This window comes from Rattus norvegicus, chromosome 9 (assembly GCF_021556685.1).
Source record: "Rattus norvegicus strain SHRSP/BbbUtx chromosome 9, alternate assembly SHRSP_T2T, whole genome shotgun sequence".
NCBI lineage: Eukaryota > Metazoa > Chordata > Mammalia > Rodentia > Muridae > Rattus > Rattus norvegicus.
The window spans coordinates 19275425-19294306 of record NC_141542.1 but is presented as its reverse complement, the minus strand read 5'-3'; the positions used below and the strand labels follow the sequence as shown (position 1 = coordinate 19294306).

At 41.2% G+C, this 18882-nt stretch overlaps 1 protein-coding gene across 1 annotated transcript; it reads left to right on the top strand.

Moving 5' to 3' along the window:
* The first annotated feature begins 423 nt into the window (after nucleotides 1–423).
* On the top strand, nucleotides 424–14135 carry LOC148003410 (disks large homolog 5-like). The gene is made up of 7 exons (XM_087569134.1): nucleotides 424–573; nucleotides 630–779; nucleotides 8619–8799; nucleotides 9516–9675; nucleotides 11009–11140; nucleotides 11802–11985; nucleotides 13350–14135. Exons 1-6 carry the CDS (start codon nucleotides 424–426, stop codon nucleotides 11854–11856), a joined length of 828 nt encoding a protein of 275 aa, XP_087425260.1. The 3' UTR covers nucleotides 11857–11985; nucleotides 13350–14135.
* The last annotated feature ends 4747 nt before the right edge of the window (nucleotides 14136–18882 follow it).

Below are 18882 nucleotides of genomic sequence, written 5' to 3'. Positions count from 1 at the left end.
TGGGAGGAGAAGCCCTTGGTCTTGTCAAGGCTTGATGCCCCAGTGTAGGGGAAACCAGAACAGGGAGGCAGGTAGGCCTGGGTGGTTGGGTGGGTGGTAACACCCTCATAGTAGAAGGGGGAGGAGGTATTATAAGGGGTTTTGTGGATGGGAAACCAGGAAAAGGGATAACATTTGAAATGTAACAAAAGCCCTCTCTGGGGATGGACAGTTCTAAGGTGCTCTGAGTCCCTACTTCCCTGCTGCCTCCCTTTGATCCAGACAGTGGTGCATGGTGTCAGCCTGGGACTCTCCATGGGCTGCTCCTGGCACTGGACTTGGCGTTCAGGGCCAAGAGTATGATGAGCAAGGAGCACATGGTTTGTCCGGATTCAGAGCTGGGCCAGTGGCCACCAGATGACAAGCACAGCATCCTGTACGATCATGAGGTCTTCCTGGGCAAGGAGGACTCCAAGACCTTTGATAGCTAAGCCTGGACGAGAGCAGGAGAGGCTGGGGAAAATTGTTGACCCAATTGACCATGATGGACGTGGCCTTGTTACTACTGAAGACCTGAAAGTTTGGATCAAACAGGTACAAAAAAGATACATCTACCATAATGTGGCTAAACCCTGGAAGGATTATGATAGGGACATAGTTGTAAAATCTCCTGGGAAAAATACAAGCAGGCCACCTATGGCTACTACCTGGGACACCTTGTTGATTTCCAAGACGACTGTGATGATCACAACTTTAAAAAGATGCCTCCACGAGATGAGAGGAGGTTTAAGGCCTTGACGGTGACCTGACAGCTACTCAGGACAGGTTCATTGCTTTTCTGCACTAAGAGGATTTAGAACATATGAAGGAGATTGTAGTTCTGGAAACCCTGGAGGATATCGACAAGAACGGGGATGGTTTTGTGGACCAGGATGAGTACATTGTGGACATCTTTTTCTCATTAGGACAATTGCCCTAAGACAGACTGGGTTTTGTCTGGGGAGCAGTTCAATGATTTCCCAGATCTGAACAAGGATGGGAAGCTGGACTAGGATGAGATTCACCACTGGATCCTTCCTCAGGACTATGACCATGCACAGGCTGAGGCCTGGCATCTGGTGTATGAGTCAGACAAAAACAAGCATGAGATGCTGTCCATGGAGTAGATAGACAACTGGACCATGTTTGTGGGAAGCTAAGCCACCAATTACAGGGAAGATCTTACCAAAAATCATGATGAATTTTGAAAGACACTCATCCTCCTGTGGCCAACGGTCACAGGCTTCCTGTGGATGTTCTGGGTTATTGCTATATTTGTCAAGTATATAGCAGTTGTGTCCCTAAACAATGAGAAACCTTTCTAAAGCTCAAAAAAATCATACATTGCACCAAACAATAATAGTAGGAGATTTAAACACCCCACTTTCATCAATGAACAGATCAGGGAAACAGAAATTAAACAGAGACATAGAAAGACTATCAGAAGTTATGAAACAAATGGATTTAACATATATTTATAGAAAATTCCACCCTAAAACCAAAGGATATACCTTCTTCTCAGCATCTCATGGTAACTTCTCCAAAATTGACCATATAATCGGTCACAAAACAAGCCTCAACAGGTACAGGAAGATAGAAATAATCCCATGCATCCTTTCAAAAACCACGGACTAAGGCTGCTGATCAATAACAACAAATAGGACAGAAAGCCCACATATACATGGAAGTTGAAGTCAATGACAACTTGGTCATTGGAGACATAAGAAAGAAATTAAAGACTTCTTAGAATTTAATGAAAATTAAGATACAACATACCCAAACTTATGGGACACAATAAAAGCAGTGCTAAGAGGAAAACTCATAGCTCTGAGTGCCTGCAAAAAGAAACAAGAGAGAGCATATCTCAGCAGCTTGACAGCACACCTCAAAGCTCTAGAAAACAATTAAATAAACCCTAGAGGAGTAGAAGGCAGGAAATAATCAAACTCAGGGCTGAAATCAAACAAGAAGAAACAAAACCGAGTATCAAATGAATCAGCAAACCCAGGAACTGGTTCTTTGAGAAAATCAACAAGATAAATAAACACTTAGCCATATTAACCAGAGGTCACAGAGAATATATCTAAATTAATAAAATCAGAAATAAAAGGGAGACATAACAACAAATTCTGAAGAAATTAAAAAGATCATCAGATCCTACTACAAAAACATATATTCAACAAAACTGGAAAATGTGGAGGAAATGGACAATTTTCTATACAGATACCAGGTACCACAGTGAAATCAGGAACAAATAAACCATCTAAACAACCCAATAACTCCTAAAGAAATAGAAACTGTTATTAAACATCTTTCATCCAAAAGGAGCCCAGAACCAGATGGATTTAGTGCAGAATTCTATCAGACCTTCATAGAAGACTTCATACCAATACTGCCCAAATTATTCCGGAAAATAGAAACAGACAGAGCACTACCAAATTCCTTCTATAAAGCCACAATTACTCTTATACCTAAACAACACAAAGATACAACAAAGATAGAGTAATTCAGACCAATTTGATTTATGAATATTGATGAAAAATGCTCAATAAAATTCTTGCAAACTGAGTCCAAGAACACATCCAAACAATCATCCATCATGATCAAGTAGGCCTCATGGCAAGGATGCAGGGATGGTTTAATATACAGAAATCCATCAACAAAATTCACCATATAAACAAACTCAAAGGAAAAAAACCCACATGATCATTTCATTAGATGCTGAGAAATCATTTGACAAAATTCATTACCCTTTCATTAATAAAGTCCTGGAAAGATCAGGAATTCAAGGCCCATATCTAAATATAGAAAAAGGCAAAATACATCCAACCAGTAGCTAATATCAAACTAAACTGAGAAAATTGAAGGAATCCCACTAAAATCAGAGACTAGACAAGGCTGCCGACTCTTTCCTTACTTTTTCAATGTGGTACTTAAAGTCCTAGCCATAGCAATCAAACAATGAAAGTAGGTCAAAGGGATAAAAATTAGAAGGGATGAAGTCAAAATACTAAAATTTGAAGATGATATGATAGTCTACTTAAGCAACACCAAAATTCCACCAGAGAACTACTTAAGCTGATCAACAATTTCAACAAACTGTCCGAGTATAAAATTAACTCAAACAATTCAGTAGTATTCCTCTACTCAAAGGGTAAACAGGCTGAGAAAGAAATTAGGGAAATGACACCCTTCACAATAGTCCCAAATAATATAAAATAACTTGCTGTTACTTGAACCAAGCAAGTAAAAAAACTGTATGACAAGAACTTCAAGTCTCTGAAGAAGTTGAAGAAGGTCTCAGAAGATGGAAAGATCTCCCATGCTCATAGATTGGCAGGATGAATATGGTAAAAAATGGCCATTTTGCCAAAAGCAATCTACAGATTCAATGCCATCACCATCAGTATTCCTACTCAATTCTTTATAAAGGTAGTGAGTGCAATTTGCCGTCATTTGGTATAACATGAAACCCAGGATAGCAAAAACTATACTCAACAATAAAAGAACTTCTGGGGGAATCACCATCTCTGACCTCAAGCAGTATTACAGAGCAATAGTTTGTATGGTATTGGCATACAGACAGGCAGCTCAGTGGAACATAATTGAAGACACAGAAAAGAACCCACACACCTATGGTCATTTGATCTTTGACAAAGGAGTTAAAACATCCAATGGAACAAAGATGGGAATTGTAACAAATGATGCTGGTTCAACTGGAGGTCAGCATGTAGAAGAATGCAAGTTGACCCATTCTTATTACCCTGTACAAAGCTTAAATCCAAGTGGATCAAGGGCCTCCACATCAAACCAGATACACTAAAATTAATAGAAAAAAAGTAGGGAAGAGTCTCAAAAACATGAGCACTAAGGAAAATTTCCTGAACAAATATCAATGGCTTATGCTTTAAGATCAAGAATCGACAAATGGGACCTCATAAAACAGAAAAGCTTCTGTAAGGCAAAGGACAGTGTCATTAGGACAAAAAGGCAACCCACAGATTGGGAAAGAATCTTTACCAATCCTGCTTCTGATGGAGGGTAATATCCAAAGTATACACAAAACACAAGAATTTAGAATACAGTGGGCCAAACACCCCTGTTAATAAATGGGGTTCAGAGCTAAAGAAAACATTCTTAGCTGAGGAATATTGAACAGCTGAAAAGCACATAAAGAAATGCTCACCATCCTTAGTCATCACGGAAATGCCAATCAAAACAACCCTAAGAATCCACCTCACACCAGTCAGGATGGCTAAGATCAAAAACTCAGGTGACAACAGATGCTGGCAAGAATGTGGAGAAAGAGGAACACTTGTCCATTGTTGCTGGGATGGCAAACTGGTTCAAGCACTCTGGAAATCAGTCTGAAGGTTCCTCAGAAAATTGAATATTCCACTACCTGAGGACCCAGCTATAACTGTCCTGGGCATATACCCAAAAGATTCTCCAACATACAACAAACACACATGCTCTACTATGTTCATAGCAGCCTTATTCATAATAGCCAGAAGCTGGAATGAACCCAGATGCCCTTCAACAGAGGAATGGATTTGAAAAATGTGGTACATCTACACAATGGAGTACCACTCAGCTATCAAAAACAATGACTACGTTCAATTCATAGGCAAATGGAAAGAACTAGAAAATATCATCCACAGTGAGGTAATCCAATCACAGAAAAACACACTTGGTATGCTGTTGGGAGCGATGGCCTTGAAGCCCTCCATTATTGATGTTATTATTATGGTTAGCATTAAGTATGACTGGGTTCATGGAAAATCCCCAGCCAGCTGCAGAAGACTAATACAAATGTGGTGGTCAAGATGAATAATCATATGATAACGTGTGGCGTTAAGATACCCAATGTCATGACCTGTAACCTTACTGAAAAACCAACATCCTGTTGATTAATAGATATGACAAACCTGTGACCTTTCTGACAACCTGTCAACATCAGCCGATTCCCTGACCACACGAATATTGTGTCCTTGGCGTGGGTAAATGTTTCTTACTTCTCTCCTCTCTCTGTTACCCATTTTATGGTACAAATTCAGCCTTGGGAAAAATAAAATTGTCGCCTTGATCAGACTCTTGTCTTGGAATCCTTCGTCACGTCTCTTGTCCCCCATTCTCTTCCAGATTCTCAGCACCCCTCATTGACAGTATGCACTCATTGATAGGTGGATATTGACCAAAACCTCGAATTACCGAAGATGCAATCTACAGATCTCAGGGAGCTCAAGAAGAATGATGACCAAACTTCAGATGCTCCCACTCCTTCTTAAAATGGGGAACAAAAATATCCATAGGAGGGGATATGGAGGCTAAATCTAAAGCAGAGACTGAAGGAACAGCCATTCAGAGCCTGTGCACATGTGGCCCATATATATACAACCACCAAAAATAGGTAAGATTGATGAAGCTAAAAAGTGCTTACTTAAAGGGACCGGATATACATCTCCCCTGAGAGACACATCCAGAGCATGTCAAATAAAGAGGTCAGTGCTAGCAATAAACTACTGAACTGAGAACAGGACGCCCTTTATGGGAATTAAAAGAAGGATTCAAAGAGCTGAAGGACTTGCAACCCCATAAGAACAGTCATGCCAACCAAATAAACCACTAGCTAAAGACTATACATGGACTGATCCAGGGGTCCAACTGCATATGTAGGAGAGAATAGCCTTGTTGGGGCACCTGTGGAAGGGGAAGCCCATATTCTTAACAAGGTGGGACCCTCAGTGCAAGGGAATGTCCAGGAAGGGGTTTCTAAGTGGCGTGGATTGGGGGACCATAGATATGGGAGAGGGCACGGCAGGGGGGCTTATGGACCAAAAGCTGGGAAAGGGAATAAAGTTTGAATAAAAAATATATATCTATTAAAAAACTAAAATTTTAAAAAATGATAATAATACTTAGATAATCAAAAAAAGAAAATGTGAATAAGAAAGAAATTTTAGGATTTGGAAAAAGATGAATGCCAGGTATTTGAAAAACTGTATGACCATGGTAAACACTTTAATATACTTGAGAAAGTTTTTACATGTTAATGAACTGCATCTTTTTTTTAAATAGTGAATGGAAATCCAGTCCCTTCCTGGGTGTGAGTCTAGGGATCCAGATGTAGTGGAATTCATTATTTGTTGAGTCCTGAACCTTTGAGTCTGCTTCTAACTCAGCTTATGCCAAGGAAACTAGGCCAAGGTGATGTCTAAGCCATTGACCAAACCATCTGGACTAACAATCACAGGTGAAATTCCACCTTGTAAATGGGAGGAGAGGAATAAAAGATACCGTTAAGGATTTAAAAAAATGAAATGTACACAAAAAATCCAATAAAAAAGTTTAAAATAAAAATAACTTAGGAAATACAAAATACTGGGGTGCCACTCCACAATCATGATGTGTTTCTTCTTTGATAGCTTACAGGTTAATTTACTTCTCTATGACTGTTTTCTTATTTGAAAGTAAATAAGGGCATCATCTGTGGAGTGATGGTGAGAACAAAAGCTTTGGCTAACTTGAATAATCGATCCCTCCTGAGCATGTGCTTAATATTCTAAGCACAGGGAAATTTCCTGAGGGGATTAAAGAACAAAATCCAAACCTAAAACAGGAACAACGATGATTTAAAAACATTCTGCATGCTGGGTGTGAAGGCATGTTACAACATTAATCAGCTTTGTAGGTATTTCTAATAAGCACACAAAGAAACAAAAATCCTATCACAGTCCTTGCAGTTGCATCCAACAAAGAGAGAGCTGTGAGGTAGTGCGTGCTGCTTCTTTCCCCAGATACCCTTGGGCCTCAGGCCTGCACCCAGTGAGCTGGACCAAGGGCAGCCAGGTTGAAATTCCTGCTGCCATGGCAGGATTCTGCAGGAACATTTCCCTTTGACAACAAGGAACCTGTGTGGAGGAGACCTCTTGGTGAGTCGTCAAGGACTCTGCATTTCCTATTCTACAGGGAGAAGCCCTGCCAGGTCTTTGGCAAGGTCAGCCAGTTGTTTGGGGAAGTCTCTGGTCATGTGGCAGAGGGCGAGGAATGGCAGAAAGAATGGCAGCTCCACTGAGAGCAAAGGATAACCCATCTAGGCCTATGACCTCCTAATTAATTTATCTTTTCACCTGATGCCCTATTCACATTTTCTTACTATCATACAACTGTGATCTTGATGAGTAGCTGGGCTCTTGTTTTCTTAATTAGTTCTTTGTTGTCACAGACCTTTTTAACTTACTCCAGCCATGAGACTTACTTATACCTTCTGTATGCAGTAGGACCCTTGGTGGGCCTGTCATCTCAAAAATAGAAGGTTCAGTAATCCACAAGATTTGACTCCAGTTTACCTCAGGCCAGAAAAGAAGTCAGCCACCATTAGTAAAAGAGCAAGGGAAAAATTACATAGGAAAAACAAGTGCCCTAATCAGAAGAAAAGATCCTCAACTTCTAAGGCACGCACATCTGCACCCCTCTCTTCTGAGCTTTGCATAGTGATGTTGTATAACTCCAGATGGTAGGAAAAGGCAGAGATCTTCCCAGAAACGTCATATATGATTTTCACTCTTACATCTGTGAGGTTGGGTGGCATTATAGCACACATTCAGGTGGAATTATAAAACCTAGGATAAGAAGAAAGAATCCACATATCACAATGCCAAATGGACACCCTCCTGAACTTATGGACCCATTAAAATTGAGCTTCAACCTAACCTCAGGCCATTCCACTCCCTTCCTGTCCTCCTGATTCTTATGTTTGCTAGAAGTAAAAGATCATGGTGCAGCCCCCAATATTCTCATGCCTGGACTTTGCTATTCAGGAAGAATGATATTGTAAAAGTGATGGCTACGTAGTTACAATGTAGTAACACAAGGTCCACGTTGACATTTGCTCACTGATGTCCAATTTAATTGTCTTGTTATATTTGAGAAAGGGAAGATGTCCTACATAATATATAAAAGGGACAGAAACTTATTCTTTTATATATGCCCTGTAGTTGATCCCTATGTTCCCATGGAAAAGGAGTTTTTATTGCAAAAAAATATGATTATAGACCATTGATTTTGTGAAATACATGGATATGTAAATGGAAACAATGTTGGCTTTCAAGGACTGCACAGTAAGCAAATATTTCCAGGTTTTATACACTCAGAGGTATAGAAGAAATATATTGGCCTCCAGAAAAAGGGAAAAGCTTAGGAATGGAAATGTGTGTCACATGCATTGTCACAAGTAGTAGATTTACTTTTAAGAAAAGTCTCCCTCCTCCCTGGTCCCTAGAGATTTGGGTGCTAAGAAAAATCTGTTCTCCAATTCAGGGTTGTAAGCAACCCTCCCCAGCAAAAGCATTGTTGACGTCTAATGAAGCAGAGAGAAATATCTAGCTTTGAAATAGAGGTTGCTAAATGGTATTCCCAGCGACACATGAGAGACTGGAGGAAAGGGTCCAAACAGAAAATCATTAGTTTGGGGAGAGCTGGTTAGTAGGTAGACCATAGAACTTTCCAGTGACATCACCAGTAAGCACTTCACTGGGCAATCTATTGTATCTAAGAGATCCCTAGAATCTTCTGTGATGTCACCAGTGTTGTGGTGACACCAACTGCCTTTGGGATCTTTCTTCAGTTCACTTTGGGTTCACAAGCAGGCATGTTTCGCCAGCTGCTCAGGCTATTTCGGAAGGAAAGGGGAGATCAAGGAGAGACCATACCAGGTCAGAGGGAAGCTGACACCCTCTCTAGTGACACAGGAAGGAAGGAAATCATTCTGGGGAAGGCTTGGTGAGTCCTGGGCAGAGTTGGGGAACATCCTCAAGGAGGTAGGTTTGAGATGTGCCTTCTAAGGCTAGGCCTTACAAGCAGGAGAGTTGGGATTTTTCAAAGGCAAACCAAGAGTCAGGAGTTCCTAATCTTTAATTTGAGAGAAAGCCATAAAGTGGTAAGCCTTCAGTGTCTTTTCTTGAAGCTTTTTAACTGTGAGTGTCAATGAATGGCAGGAGGAGGCACTGTGAGATTAACAATGTAACCATCCATGGTTGGGAGTTGAAGCACTTCATCCTCTAGGTTACTGTAGGTTACATAAGTGTCTGATGGCGAGAACAAGGAAGGATGCACCCCTAGTCATGAATTGAGTTCTCAGACACTTTGGGCTGGAACACAGATGATTAGAGCTTGATGGGGCTAAGCATTATGAACTCCAGGATTAACTGCACCACATCTGATATGAGATAACATTATCCCAGATGTTTATGTCTCAGTCAGGTTATAACTTTCAGTGCCAGGGGTCCTGTAATAGTGAGTGTAGCACGTGTATGGCATTAGAGGTTGGGAAGAGGGTCATAGCTTAAAGTCCAGCTTCAAAATAGCTTTTCTGCTCTTTCAGGGATTCACCCAGTCTACCATTTCATCTTCCTCAACAGCCTTTTGGTATTCAGAATGGTCTTTTCCTCCCATGGGCCATCAAATATGCAAATTAACTTGGGTTTATCTATCTACAGGTTTCGGTAGGAAGGCATCATCCCAAAGTGTCATCAGTCAGCAAACGGAGTGTCTAAAGGAACTGGAGGAACTCAAATTTGAAATCCAGAAGTGTCAATTCGAGAGGGATGAACTTTACCAAATCCTGGATCTTTATATCTATGATGCTTGGGACCACAGGTAATCATTATGCCCAGTAACCTGTTCACTGTCTTGTGCTCTCTCTCTTCTAACCTGAGATTTCCTCATAGCATGTGAGAGTTTCACCTCTCATCCTGGATTTTAAGGAGACTTGGCATGCATTAGCTTGTGAGGTAAGCTAGGTGCTGTGTGTTTAGGGTTAACCTGTTTTGTAGTTGAGCCTGAGGTGGTTGGAGATGCATTGGTTCTGTCAACAGCTGGATGGACCTGGTCACACTTACTGCAAGTGTGTGTGTGAATGAAATGCCTGCAGTTCATCACTCTTTTCCTCTGAATTTGTTCATTATACACTGATTCTATGGCACCTCCATGGATGTAGTTGGCATTCTAAATGTGTTTGGATATGGGTTGGTATGTATATATGTGGATGTATTTGTTGGTGTTTTACTCAGGATCAGGACGTCTGGGACCTTTGATGGGGTCTGAGGATTTGTGTGATGGACAGTTAGCAGGTCATGATAGTGATGAGTACGTGGAGGCCCACATTGATCAACAGAGCACTTTGCTCCTTCTGTATACCTTGGTGGCACCCAGGACTCTCCTGACGGGAGGAGATGCTATAAATCCTCTTCCCTGTCAAACATAGTTATGCCCCCTGAGAATTCATGTAACAATAGAAACCAAGGATTGAGTATACCTGCTTTCAAAACAAGAGAAATGTCATCACAGCTTTCTCTTGGGCCCAAAGCTGTGGCACAGACTGGAGGAATCTTCTTCCTAAACTAGTCAATTCCATCATGCTCACCTGGCCAGCTCTTGAAGGTCAGGTCCCTCCAATTGGTACCGCAGCTCTGTTGTCCTGTGCCCAGGATAATAAGTTTAATCAGTACAACTACTTCAAAGGAGCAAGTATGTGCTATATACTGGGTTTAAGTAATTGAGAGAACAGTCTGATTTTACCTAATTTGTTTCACCTGCTTTGATCTTTAGTTTTTTATTTTTTTAACTATCCAGGGATTGTTTATTGTGACCTAGAAATGGTCACTGTGGTCTTGACCATTGTTATTCTCAAACAGGCAGCACTCAGGCTCTGCCCACTCCTATATAGTGAGTCTTTGCAGAATCATATCTCCTCAGGATTCCAAGGAGTCCTTATTTCAAAACAAGTGTTTGCTTATTTACATGGAAATATTTTCTGTGGATTGAGTCTCACTGTTGGGTTTTGGTCTGGTTTTTGACTTTGCCACTTTCTTCCCTTCCACCATTCCTTGAATTTGAACTTTTTATTGTATATTTTTTATTTACATTTCACCTAATTCTGAAATCATGACTTCAAAACATTATTTGTTCCTTGGGCCATGACCTAACCCAGGCTGGATGTCGAATTGCCAATACTTCAATCTGAAGATGAGATGAGAATGATGGCTATGCAAATGATGACCAACTCAATAAGTGATGCCATGGAGAGGTACAAGGAGCTCATACAAGTGAACAGTTCCTACCGGTGAGTCGCTGACAGAGATGAGAACCCAGCACTAGGCAGGAAATGCTTCTGTTCTGTATGACTTTGAACAAAAGTCAGGGCTCTGGTTCTGTAGTGTCTGACTCTTAACAAGAAACCTGCTTCGTGGCAAGGGTCTTGGATTTGTAGCTCTTGGACTCAGTTGTCATACATGTGAAGGGTGTAGAAGACCCGCCATTCGTTATTTTCCGCATTAAGGTTCCTCTAGATAGAAAAGATTTGCACCATGATCAGAATATCAATCAACTCTGAATCTCTAGGACTCTGACAGGATGTCTATGATCCATGAGAAACACATGGAAAGATTATATAGCTATTGGATCTTCTATCCTCCCTCAGGGGGCATATGACCTCTACTTGTAGATGACTTCAGCATACTATGGACATATGAGCTCCCTTATGGACCATTTCTTCTTACTTGATTTATATAAACCGTCTTAGTGTCAGGATTATCAGAATTACTTTGATTCATGTGGAATGTGGATTCTGGATTTGACCTCCTCTAATTGGTGCTAACTTGTATAGTGTGGCTCTATTCTGGGGATGTCTGGGGATGAGGACCCTTGAAGGGATGATTGGACTTGCAGGACTGACAGGCAAATAGAAACTGGTTGGGATTTACCAGTTTTTGTTTGTGGTTCAGCATCAGGCACTCCCAGCTCCTGCGTGAACAAACTCAATTGAAGAACAATATATAGATTTTGCTGAATGAGAAGAGAGAACTGCTGGTGGAGCAGACTGAACGGTCAGCATCCTCTGTGGAGGCAAAGAGGCTCTGTGAAGAGCCCGGAATGAACATCTGTGTCCCCAGTGCCAAGCAACAGCAGGTATGGTTAGGCCTCATGGTCAGGTTGTCCTCATGTCTTACCATAAACATAGACAAACTGTCTATTGGCTGATCCATGTACTGTCTTCTGTCTCATCCAAGTGTTCATGTATGTCATGGTTTACATGGGTTTCCGTGGAGATAGCCCTTTTTCAAGAAACTGCATGTTTGGAAAACAAATGCTCCTGCTCTTGGAGAATCTGCACTTTATTAAGGGAGATAGGTTGATCACACAGCACAGCACTACATGCCATTATGTGTGGAGGGTGCTATGTGTGGCTTGTGTGTTTGCGAGTTAGTATTAGTGTGTCTGTGTGTCTGTGTGTGTATTTGTGTGTGCACACATGCATGCATGCTTCCATTGACAGTACACTCATCTGATGACCAGGATAAAGAAGGATTAGAGGAAAGAATGCAGGACATTCTGAAGCAGAAAGAACCGATCACCCAGGAAAGTGGCTTGGGAGGAACATTGTAGAAGCATTCTGATATCTTTGAGATCAGGTAGGAACACAGACTGGTAGAAGCCAATTGGATTTCCTGTCCCTATATAACTATCCTTTTTGGATGGCTGACCACTGACAAGGTTTTCCCCATCAGTCACCTAAAGAACTACCCAGAGTATTGTTCTGGTACAGTTTATGTGAATTTTGTCCATGACACAATATGTATAATCCTCAGGATTTCTTTGTATTTTGTACTTCTTTTTTCCTGTTAACTCTCTGATAAGATCTGAGGACATTTTCTCTTCTGTCCTCTCACGAATTGCATACAATAACCATAGTCTTACAGGGGTGCTGTTATGTATCTCCATCACAATAAACTTTACTGTTCCTTGTGTGTGCTATGAGGATTTGCATGGTGCACATTCTCAGTGATTACAGGATCTGTGCAGTGAGCATGAATTTGAAGTGAGATGGCTTCTCTGTGTATTTGCAGATTCAGTGGTTACAAATTGAACCTAGGCAGGTTCCTTCAGTGCTAACATAATCAGAACTTTCACCACAATTCTGGGCATATTCTCCAGAAGGAATCCACATGGTATTCTAGGTTGCTCATACCATTCTTGAACTCAGATTCAGACCCAGCTACAATGTTATTATTCAATATAATAAACCTGGACCAGTGACAAAATATGCTCATTTTTCTCTAAATTCCAGCACAGTGCATAGTCCACAGTTCAAATTCTAGCAGTTTCAAAAGGTGAGATATAAATCCAAGCCCAGGTACTCTATGACACTTGGGGATGTAGGGACTGACCTCAGCTGACAGGTCATGCTGGATTGTCCAACTGAATAGAGCTGATGTAAGAGGGAGAGCTGAATTGACAACCACTCACTAAATCGTTTTCCCTTGCTCTGCTAGGTCTGAAATTCTCCAGCAGAAACTTGAACAAGACACAGACCAGGACAACATCGCCCTTGGAGAGAAGAGCTACAGGAGGAGAACTAAGTGTGCACAGCAAATACACCACTATTGCGTCTCATCTGTAATGTCCATAGCAATTGTGGGCTGCATTTTCCTCCTTTAGTTTAACTTCTTTGGATTGAATAGGCCGTCCTTTCACCTCCCCGCTCTCCAGTATGTGTGCACTTTTGGAGGGACCCAGAGAAGGGCTGATGCACATCAATCAAGAGCTGCTGGTCATCCAGAAAGACTGTGCACATGTAAATTTATACTTGTCCTGATGGGTCATCCAGAAGAGTTTCATGGAGATCAGTTCACAATATTGGAAAGACTTTGTGACAAAGTCTGTAATATCATTTATACTCAGTATTGGTAGGCTTTTTCCTTAATTCCCCCACTCCAACAAAACAGACCTACTTCCACTCCTCTTCAAAAGATTATTGCCATCACTAACTGCTTGTCTACTATGTCTCCAAGGCAAGCCACAGGCCATAAGTCTATTCTGCAAAAGGAGCAGCAAAAAAATGCTTAGTGCAATTCCTCTATTTAAAGTTTGGTTAATTTTTAATTGTTTTGGTTATTTTGTTTTCCTTCTATTCATTTGAAGATTTGTTATTTATCTGTTATTGTTTTGTTCATTTGCGTTTCTATTTTGATAAGGATATAGACTGTATATATTGACTACCTGCATCTGGTTACTATCCAGTAAATTGGATGTATTCTGGTGAATAAAGGGGTAATCTCAAACTCTTCGCTCTTAAGAACCTTCTTTATTGATCATTAGTGTCTATATCTGAAGTCCCACAGCTGTCAGGGAGGGAGGGATCTGTGCATTCTCATGGGGACTGGGCATCAGTCTTACTTCCCAGTAAGAAAGAGATTCAAAGGCAGTTACGCAGTCACTGTTCACTGTGTTTCCAACTCTATGAATTTCAAGTTCATCATGCATAGATTACCCAATGTTTATGCTTGCTGTCAAATATATACTTACATCTAAATTATACTCTGTGGATGAGAGTGTTGAACAAATTAATGGGATATACATTAATTTTTCTGTAATATCTCCCAAGAAATATAAACATGGTATAATTGAGTTGAAAGCAATCGGGAAGCCTGCACCCAAATTCTGTGGCAGAGAGTGCTGAACACCCAGGAATGCAGATAATCCTGAGACCACAGGACAGAAAGCCACTTCTGCCCAGCTCTGCCCACATCTCTGGCCCTATATTAATCTGCATGATGCCTCTGGAAACAAGAATAGAGGAGCAGTCAGCTGCAGGAACCTGCTTGGTCCAGCCTGGGCCCAGTACTGACCCGGGCCCTGAGCATATTTGAAGAAAACCAGAAGCATACAATTCTCTGTTTCCTGATTGTGGCTTTTTTTTTTTTTGAAGCTCTAAACACCATTTTGTTGTTGTTGAATTTTAATTGGATAGTTTTTCATTTTGAATTCAAATGTTATTCCTTCCTTGTTTTCCAGAAATAAGTCTGAATACCATCGCCCTCCCCCTCTTCTATAAGGTATTCCCTTCACCAGCCATCCACTTTCCCAGCCTAGGCAGGACCAAGGGCTGCTCATTCCATTTGTGCCCAAGAAGACCATCCTCTGATACACATGCAGATGAGGCCATGGCACAGTCCCTGTATAGTGATTGGGTAGTGGTTTAGTCTCTGGGATCTCTGCTTGGCAGGCATGGTTGTTCTTATGGGGTTGCAAGTCCCTTCAGCTCTTTCAATCTTTCTGTAATTCCTCCAACTGATATCCAGTTCTCAGTTCAATGGTTTGCTGCTAGCATTTGCCACTGTATTTGACATGATCTGGCTGTGCCTCTCAGGAGACATCTATATCCAGTTCCTGTCAGCCTGCACCTCTCAGCTTCATCCACCTTATCTAGTTTGAAGACTGTATGTGTATAGGCCACTCGTGGAGTAGACTCTGAATGGCCATTCCTCCAGGCTCTGTTCTGAACTTTGCCTCCCTATCCCTTCAATAGTGATTCTTCTTCTCCTTTAAAGGAAGGAGTGAAGCATCAGTATTTTGATCATCCTTCCTGAATTTGATTTGGTCTGTGAATCTTGGGGAATTCCAGCATTTGGGCTAATATCCACTTATCAATGAGTGCATACCATGTGTGTGTTTCTGTGATTGGATTAACTCACTCAGGATGATATTTTCTTTTTTTTTTTTTTTTTTTGTTAACTTGAGTATTTCTTATATACATTTCGAGTGTTATTCCCTTTCCGGTTTCCAGGCAAACATCCCCCTCCCCCCTCCCCTTCCCCATAGGTAATGGATTCACAGTTTGCTTTTGGTGAAGGTAAGCTCCCCAAGAGGCTATCATTGCCAACGTTTTCCCTAGTCACCTTCTAGGAGGTCAACTGACTCCTAGGTGAGTCTTTGGTTACACTGCTTCAGTTTTCTGTGGCTACACTGTCCAAATGGCACCCACTGGTCACACATGGCTATTTGAGATGAACTGAACTTAGAACTAAAATCTGCCTCTTTAGTCACAGCAGGCAAACCAGGAGGCAAACAGCCAGCCAGAATCCATAGCCAGAAACACAGCAGATATAGAATATTTCTATCATCTAGAAATTTCTCCTGAACAGCAGTGGTCTAGGTTCTTGGTGTCTGGTTTTTCCTTCAGGGAGAATTACTTACTGTACTAATATCCAAAGGTTTATTTTTAAATCTACCCGAGTTCGTTGCTAGACCACGGAACAAAAGAATGACAGTGTATGCAGTTATGTAAAATGGTATGCAACAGTACTGACCACTGCATAATTATACTGCACTACTTTTGAATTCTTCAAAATTCAGGCCTTTTATTGATAGTTGTACAAAAATACATTATCCTAGAGTTGAGAAAATATACAGTATTTCATCTGGGTTTTTTTTTTCATTGAGACTTTAATATTTTTGCATCTTTTCCTAGTATTGTTAGATTCTTTATAAGAGTTTTATTTTTTGGAGTTTTTTTTCTTTTCTTTTCTTTTTTTTTTTTTTTTTTTGCCAATCTGGTCAGTATTTGATGCCATTTCAATGTTCTCAGGATTTTGATGAAAATAATACTACAATGATAAAGTGATACTCATTTTCTTGAGCCATTTACATATGTATATACACACATATATGGGAAGTTATATATACATATTTCTATGCTATACTGTGTAGAATACAATTCTATTATACGTCAACATATACATTTTGCTCAATATGATTTCTGTGAATGTTATCAGTCATGGGGAAATATTAAGAGCCTGTATAAACATGGACAATATTTGCAGAATGCACATAAAATTGAAGATGGTATATAAGCAAAAATGTGAAGTATATCACTTACAGCTTTCATATCGAATGCACTTTAAAATTTTTAATAGATTAAAAAATTCAATCCATCTTTACCCAGTTTCTTGTTTTTTTTCGAAATGTGTCTCCTGGATGATTTGAATTATATATGCCGCTCAAGATCCTTTTAACAACAGTGACCTAATGCCTTAAATGTGTTTCTGATATTTCCATTCACTTGATCACTGTTCAATAATTGTACCAAGTTGATAACTGTACTTTCTTTTTTATCACTTCAAGAATGTAACTTTCATGTGTGAGTATATACTTTTGATCCTAACTCTTTGAAGGCATAAGCAGGTGGATCTGTTTTTTGAGGTCAACCTGGTCTATATAGGAAAACCCTATCTTAAAAAAATTCAATCAATAAATAAGCAAATAAATAAAAAGAATTTAAAACATTTCTAATTAATATGAACACAACCACATCTTTAATAACAATTGATTTTTTATTGCAGATAATTCATATAATCAATTTACAAAATGTTACATAATGTCATATGGGAACTCAATTTCATTGTAAAATAAACCTGCTTTTCTCTTTTAATTGGTTGCTCTTAGTTAACATTTTATATGCATATATAATTTATTCTGATTTTTCTCTCCCCACATTGTCTCATCCCCTCCCCTATGACTTCAACATATACAGTCTTCTAAATTTAGGATTTCCAATGTCTGATTTCTCTTTTAATTATTATACATTCCTTTACTTTTCCATCTATAGTTTATGATATCTTAATAAGAAACCCATTCTGTCATTAGCACTCTCTGTGCTTGGTAGGAGACATTCACAGTCTTCAGTAGCTTGCCATCAGTGCAGGAAATGACATCGAGCTCTCTCTCTGTTTCTGTCTCTCTCTATCTCTGTCTCTCTGTCTCTGTCTCCCTCTCTGTCTCTGTCTCCCTCTCTGTCTCTTCTGTCTCTCTGTCTCTCTGTCTCTCTCTCCATCCCCCCCGCAACTGTTTTGTTTTCTAATATAAGGTCTCACACTTTAGTCTAGCCTTGAAGTCAAGGCAATCCACCTACCTCAGCCTTGTGAGTGTTGGGATTCCAGGCATACACCATGTTGCCCAGTGAATTTTGTGACTCTCATACACCCCTTTACCATTTCTGAATTACTTTTAATATTGCTGTGACCCTTTTCTAGCTTCTAGATGTAGATACGTTAACTGATTAGAAGGTTTTATTTTTAAAGATTTATTTATTTATGTACATGAACACTCTGCGAGTGTGCCTGCATGTCAGAAGAGAGCTTCAGACAGAAGAGGGCATTGGATCCCACTACAGATAGTTGTGGGTCACCATGCGGTTGCTGGGAATTGAACTTGGGAGCAATGGAGAAGCAGCGCTTTAACCACCAAGCCATCTCTCCAGCCTGATAAAAAAGATTTTAAATTTCATTCTTTTCGTGTTTGTTTGCATCTTTCTTCTTGAGAACACTGTGATGGAATGTCCAAATGGTAATTAGTGGCGGTTGGTAGAAGGAGCCATATGTGTGATGCTGCCAAATGTGTGAGGGGCTGGCAACAAGGTGCAGAGCCAAGACCATGGCCCTGAGCACTGAGGCTCGCCTGCTGGATGTGGGCTCTCAGCCCCATCAGGATGCCTTCAGGTGAGGATAGCAGGTGGTGGCTTGTGCCCTGCTGAACCGGCCTAGGAGAGTGGCAACCACAATCACCATGCCCAAGCCTCCAGCCTGGGGCACCTGGAAGCTCCAGAGGTGATGGCCTCGGGTTGGTCACGGTGGGCCTGGAGGCCCGAAGAAGCCGCCCCGGCCTCCGCCAAGCCCTGAGAGGGGACTGACTGGCCAGAGCAGAGCCCGGAGCTCCACACCACACGCCTCCCCGTGTCCTGCCTCCCGGTGTTGTCTGCGCCACGGAGTGGGCACACGTGTCCTTCCCACCCCGCAGCTCGACCGCGCCCGAGCCGGGCCTCAGGGCACGCGGAGCTCGTGGGTGAGCGCGGGGCCTGAGGGGACCGGGCGCGCGTTATATTTCGCGCCCGCAGCAGCGCGTGTGCCTGGGCGAGTTTTCCTTCCGCGGGTGCCAGCAGCCGGGGCGCCTCCGCCCAAGCTGACTCCTCTCTCTCCCTCTCCGACCCCAGCAGGGCCCAGAGGTGATTCTGCCTGCACGATGTCCTCC

Coding starts and splice junctions, on each gene's coding strand:
- LOC148003410 (XM_087569134.1), top strand. CDS start 424: ATGAGGTCTTCCTGGGCAAGGAGGACTCCAAGACCTTTGATAGCTAAG. Junction 780..8,618: donor GGAGGTTTAAGGCCTTGACG/GTGACCTGACAG, acceptor TTGTGGTGACAC/CAACTGCCTTTGGGATCTTT. Junction 11,141..11,801: donor CAAGTGAACAGTTCCTACCG/GTGAGTCGCTGA, acceptor TTTGTGGTTCAG/CATCAGGCACTCCCAGCTCC.